The 5,647-nt window shown below is 39.6% G+C and overlaps 1 protein-coding gene across 1 annotated transcript; it reads right to left on the reverse strand.

The window, feature by feature from the left end:
- Window positions 1–759: 759 nt before the first annotated feature.
- Window positions 760–2,847, reverse strand: LOC134858169 (tubulin alpha chain-like). Its single transcript, XM_063874108.1, has 3 exons — window positions 2,591–2,847; window positions 2,345–2,493; window positions 760–1,812 (listed from the first exon to the last, which is right to left on the reverse strand). Exons 1-3 carry the CDS (start codon window positions 2,709–2,711, stop codon window positions 835–837), a joined length of 1,248 nt encoding a protein of 415 aa, XP_063730178.1. The 5' UTR covers window positions 2,712–2,847; the 3' UTR covers window positions 760–834.
- Window positions 2,848–5,647: the final 2,800 nt, after the last annotated feature.

Here is a 5,647-nt window from a genome sequence, read left to right on the forward strand (position 1 = left end):
TTCCATATCCTACACACCTGAGCGTTACATTTTAACTTAGCATTAACATTTTGATTTCCTTTTTCCTTCGTATTCTGGTGTAGCAGTGGGTTTTCAGAGTACCTCAGAGGTAAACACACATTTAAATGTAAAATGTTGCTTGTATTAGAAGTACAAAAAAAAGAGCTGTCCAGACTTTATTGAACCTTCGTGATAATATTACATGTTATCAATTCTGTCGAAAGCCATAATAATATGGTAAGCAAGAGGTAAATAGAAATAGCCAACACAAACTTAAACAAATAAATTATGAAGCAGCATATTTAGCTCCAACTTTAAGTAAAAAGGTCCTCATGATGCAGAATCACCCATTTTATAATACTGAATTATAAAGACATATGCAATCATTTGTGTGTTATTAAAGTTTAAATGACACCATGTGAATTAAACACATCTTTTGTCTATTTTACATTGTTTTAATAATTTCAATCTGTAGAGTAACAAAAAAATTGCAATATTTTATCAATAATAAATAGAAGTATGAATATATATAATAAAGGACTAATTGTTCAAGTATGTCCACTTCAGTTAAATACTTATCATGGTTGAACTCTGATTTTAAACTCTTAGGTAAATGAGCAACTAAAATAAGCAAGATCTTCATTATGAAAACTATTTAGAATGACGTGACCATTAAATATATTGTATTCAGTATTTTAGGCAGATCATTAGTTTATGAGTACAGTGAGTGTATAAAACAACAAGAGAGCAAACATCAAGTTCAGTTACACAGATTTTATTTTCTCAACATTGATATAAAGGCACAGAGATCAATAAAGGGGAATGTTTGACTGTCTAATACTCCTCTCCTTCCTCATCATCGTCACCCAGACTATCAGCTCCAACCTCCTCGTAATCTTTCTCCAGAGCGGCCATGTCCTCTCTGGCCTCAGAGAACTCTCCCTCCTCCATACCCTCACCCACATACCAGTGCACAAAGGCACGCTTAGCGTACATCAGATCAAACTTGTGGTCAAGCCGAGCCCAGGCCTCTGCAATAGCAGTGGTGTTGCTCAGCATGCACACAGCCCTCTGGACCTTGGCCAGGTCGCCACCAGGAACTACAGTGGGTGGCTGGTAGTTGATGCCCACCTTGAAACCAGTGGGGCACCAGTCTACGAACTGGATGGAGCGCTTGGTTTTGATGGTGGCAATGGCAGCGTTCACATCTTTGGGAACGACATCACCACGATACAAAAGGCAGCAGGCCATGTATTTACCGTGGCGAGGGTCACACTTCACCAGCTGATTGGCTGGCTCAAAGCAGGCATTAGTGATTTCTGACACGGTTAACTGCTCATGGTAAGCTTTCTCAGCAGAGATGACAGGGGCATAGGTGGCCAGAGGGAAGTGGATACGGGGATAGGGCACCAAGTTGGTCTGGAACTCTGTCAGATCAACATTGAGGGCACCATCAAAGCGAAGGGAGGCAGTGATGGAGGACACAATCTGACTGATCAACCTGTTCAGGTTGGTGTAAGAGGGGCGCTCGATATCGAGGTTTCTACGGCAGATATCGTAAATGGCCTCGTTATCAACCATGAAGGCACAGTCAGAGTGCTCCAGGGTGGTGTGGGTGGTCAGGATGGCGTTGTAGGGCTCCACCACAGCGGTGGACACCTGGGGAGCTGGGTAGATGGAGAACTCCAGCTTGGACTTCTTGCCGTAGTCGACGGACAGACGCTCCATCAGCAGGGAGGTGAAACCAGAGCCGGTGCCACCACCGAAGCTGTGGAAAACCAGGAAACCCTGGAGACCGGTGCACTGGTCAGACTGAAAACAGAGGGAGAGACAATGATCTCATTAGAGATACAGTTACACGTTACACATCTTTTTGATTAACTCTGAAACAAAGAGAATGAAAAGTGCTAAAGTTTAGAGTATAAAGAACATCTGGAAACACAGTTCAACTTCTTCCCAGTTGTGTCAGAGACAATGGTAATGTTTGAAGCTTGCGAGGCATTGTTCATCATCCTGGCAAAGCTTTCTCGTGGCCTCAGGGAAAATGTGCCTGAGGGCCATGTACTAAGAGTGCAACACACTCAGGAAGCTCTACAACAGTGGTTATTAACTTAGTAAATCAAGTCATGGTCCCTCTCTTTGCGTTGAAAGCAGTCACATGAAAAAGCTATTGCATTTGCTGCACATGACTAATCAAAATGGTTCCAGATGTGTAGTATAGGTTCAAATGAAGGCAGAGTTTGAAGATGGGTGTAGTCAGAACAAGGGTGCAGGAGTTGGAGTATACGTTTAATTCCTTTTATGTGACAACCATCTTGGCAATAAAACTGATTTATATACCCACCAGTTTGCGGATCCTGTCCATCACCAGGTCAATGATCTCCTTGCCGATGGTGTAGTGTCCACGGGCGTAGTTGTTGGCAGCATCCTCCTTGCCAGTGATCAGCTGCTCAGGGTGGAACAGCTGGCGGTAGGTCCCAGAGCGCACCTCATCTAAAAAGGGGAAGAATCATAAATGTATGGGTTTGACTAAGAGGTGGAAAAATCTAAACAGACTCAACATCTTTGCTTGCATGTAGTGAGAGTTTACCGATGACAGTGGGCTCCAGGTCCACAAACACTGCTCTCGGGACGTGCTTTCCAGCTCCAGTCTCACTGAAGAAGGTGTTAAAGGAGTCGTCTCCTCCTCCAATTGTCTTGTCACTGGGCATCTGTCCGTCCGGCTGGATCCCATGCTCCAGGCAGTAAAGCTCCCAGCAGGCATTGCCAATCTGTACACCAGCCTGACCGACGTGGATGGAAATACACTCACGCTGTTGAAAAAAGGAAGTTGTTATGGCACTATAACTTAAGAAAAAAAAATATATATAAAAAGGCGTGGTTGGCGCATACTTGTGCCAAGTTTCACAAAGGAGACTCAACTCATCACATGTAGAGGGCTTCTCTAAAGATATTTCAATATTTAAATGAGGAAAAAAGCATCCTTTGTTAAGAACCAGAACATCATGACAGAAGTCAGCTGATTGAAGTACACATTGAGCCTAAGAACAAACAACCCCTTCAGAAAAGGCTATTTATATCAGAGGCAAATTATTCACAAATAACATGAAAGAAAGCAGTGTATTGATAATACTTTCCCTAAAACGAAACCAAATACAGATCCTTATTTAACATATATTAACTACCTCAAAGGTTAAATATAAAAGGGCCCATTATGCTTTTAGTGAACAGGGTCTGAAAAGCCAGTGTTTGCAATTTCATAAAGGCCAGTCTCTTCAAACAGTGGGTAAAAGAGGAATGGGACAGGCTGAAAGCACACCGACCTCTGTCAACAACTGGGGCAATGTACAGACATGAAAACCACAAACTGACTTCAATGTGGAATGTGCTCTGTCAAATTGCACATATTTTACCAAAATTACAGTTAAAACGAACTATTGAAGAGCACGTTAACGTCCAACCCGTTACAAGATGTTTGAAATTAAATAAATAAAAACGCAGACAGCTTATGCCACTCCTTTACAGAAGAAAGTTAGTTAAACTACTTTGGTCGCTGCGTTCATGTACACAGTATAAGTTGAGAAAACGTATATTTTTACACTCACCATTTTTAAAAAAAGTTAGGAAGTTCTGATTTGGGATTAAAAAGAGTAAAGAGGCAAAAGTCAGCTCTCGCAGCAGGGCCTTTATGAGTCCAGTGTGAGAAGCAACTGATGCTATTTTTCTAGGCGGGGTCATTTATACTTTCTCATCTGGTGTTTAAGAGTCGCGGGATGTGATTGGCCGACAGTCACGTGAGCTTCATTCCTATTGGTTTAAGAGTGCTGCAGGAATGGGAGAAAGGATCCCAAAACCAGGAAATGAGTTAGCATTTAAGCACGTTTCTGATCTGCATAGCCAATGAGGTGTCCGGTCAGGCTGTATATGGTCTGCATGAGTGGCAGGCAGCAGGTTTACACTCAAACTGTCATTTCTGAGTTAGATTATTTATTTTAATAATACATAAGATTTATATATCTTTTCCTAATGCTCAACGACGCTTATTTTACTGTCCATTTTTCCGACAGAAAGTACAGCAAATCCTTATCCTGGATCTTTTGTTTTGTTAAACAGCTTTTAGACATGATGAAACGATGCTTTGTTTTCACATTCAAGTGGGAGGGGTCGTAATTTGGGTAGGAAGTGACGTAATGCTGCTTGCACTGAAGATGCTCTAAAACTACTTTTAGCTCAAATAAAACAGGAACATTTATGTGATGTGTGAAAACAGATGAAACAGAAGCACGGATTGCCCATGTGTATCCTAAACACATGGGCAATCAGAAAAGCAGAAAGCAATAATCCATAAGATTAGTTTTTTCTTTTGGATTCAAAATGTTGCTGGTCACTTAAATTAAGTAATAGGTCATTGCCAGGGGTTACCACTACACAGCAAGTCCATGGATGGAGTTAGCATATTTAAATATCTTGGTTTGTTTATTGATGAAAATGCACATGAGAAAACCTATTATATAAATACATATACTATTGACACTGAATGTGGTTTATTTTGTAAGGTGTTTCTTTGGTTTTGAGTGCCAAGCTTGAAAAAACACAACATTACACATATACAGGGCTTCGATGAGAGACATTTCTGGATTATGATTACATGGCTTTATTAATAAGCAGTTAAAAGAAAAGAAAATAAACTGGACAGAATACAAAGCAGCACAATGAGATTACTGTGGGTTCCATTACCCATACAACTGTAATAATTGGCATGCCAGAAACAGATTAAGTATGTCAAAGTCATTAAGCATAAACACAATTATGTCCTACTGCATATTGCAGTATGGAAACCAGCATATTGTATGGCTAATCTGACCCACAATACTTTATGGAGCAACAGGGCGAAGGTAAAGATGCAATGTTGTGATGAAGGAGTGCAGTGGCGCCCTATGGACCTAGTAGTCCACTAAAATAAATTGCATAATGCATAATACCGATTAAGATTTATTTAAAAATCATACATAGAAATACATAATTAAGTTCTTTATAACAAAGCATAAACAGAAAATAGAGGAGGTAAACAATGGCATGATTTAAAACAATAGTAGACATGCTATTGTCACACAATTCTTTCTTTCTTTTTGTAGATGTTTTTTAAGTGATTAGAAAAAATAATTAGGAGTCAGTTGTAAACAATATAGAAGGAGGGCTTACCATTTGTGCACATGATACAATGAATGATATTTACCAATAAGAATGACCATATTAATCAGGTAGGAGAAAGATATGTTTGAAAAATGACGACTTACAAAAATATATATATGTATACATATATATTTATTTATTATAATTAAAAATGAACGTCAAAAGTTGGTTTATGTCTGTATTTTTTGTCTTATTATCTTTTTGCTAAACGTTCTTCTGTAGTATTTTTTGTAATGTGTTGTATTATTATACGTTTATTTATTCATGCTTAACAATAACCACGTTTTGCTAGTACCGACGTTCTTAGGTGGGGTGATTCCGCTTAGAACAGGATTTTTTGTTCGCCACTGTTCTTGTTTTCCATGTGCTCAATAAAGTTGCTTAAAAAAATTCCAAATGAATTCAACCAATCAGAAGCGGGCCACGTGTCTTGTAGGCCAATCATATTCCGCAG

Source organism: Eleginops maclovinus, chromosome 1 (genome assembly GCF_036324505.1).
Source record: "Eleginops maclovinus isolate JMC-PN-2008 ecotype Puerto Natales chromosome 1, JC_Emac_rtc_rv5, whole genome shotgun sequence".
NCBI classification, from domain to species: domain Eukaryota; kingdom Metazoa; phylum Chordata; class Actinopteri; order Perciformes; family Eleginopidae; genus Eleginops; species Eleginops maclovinus.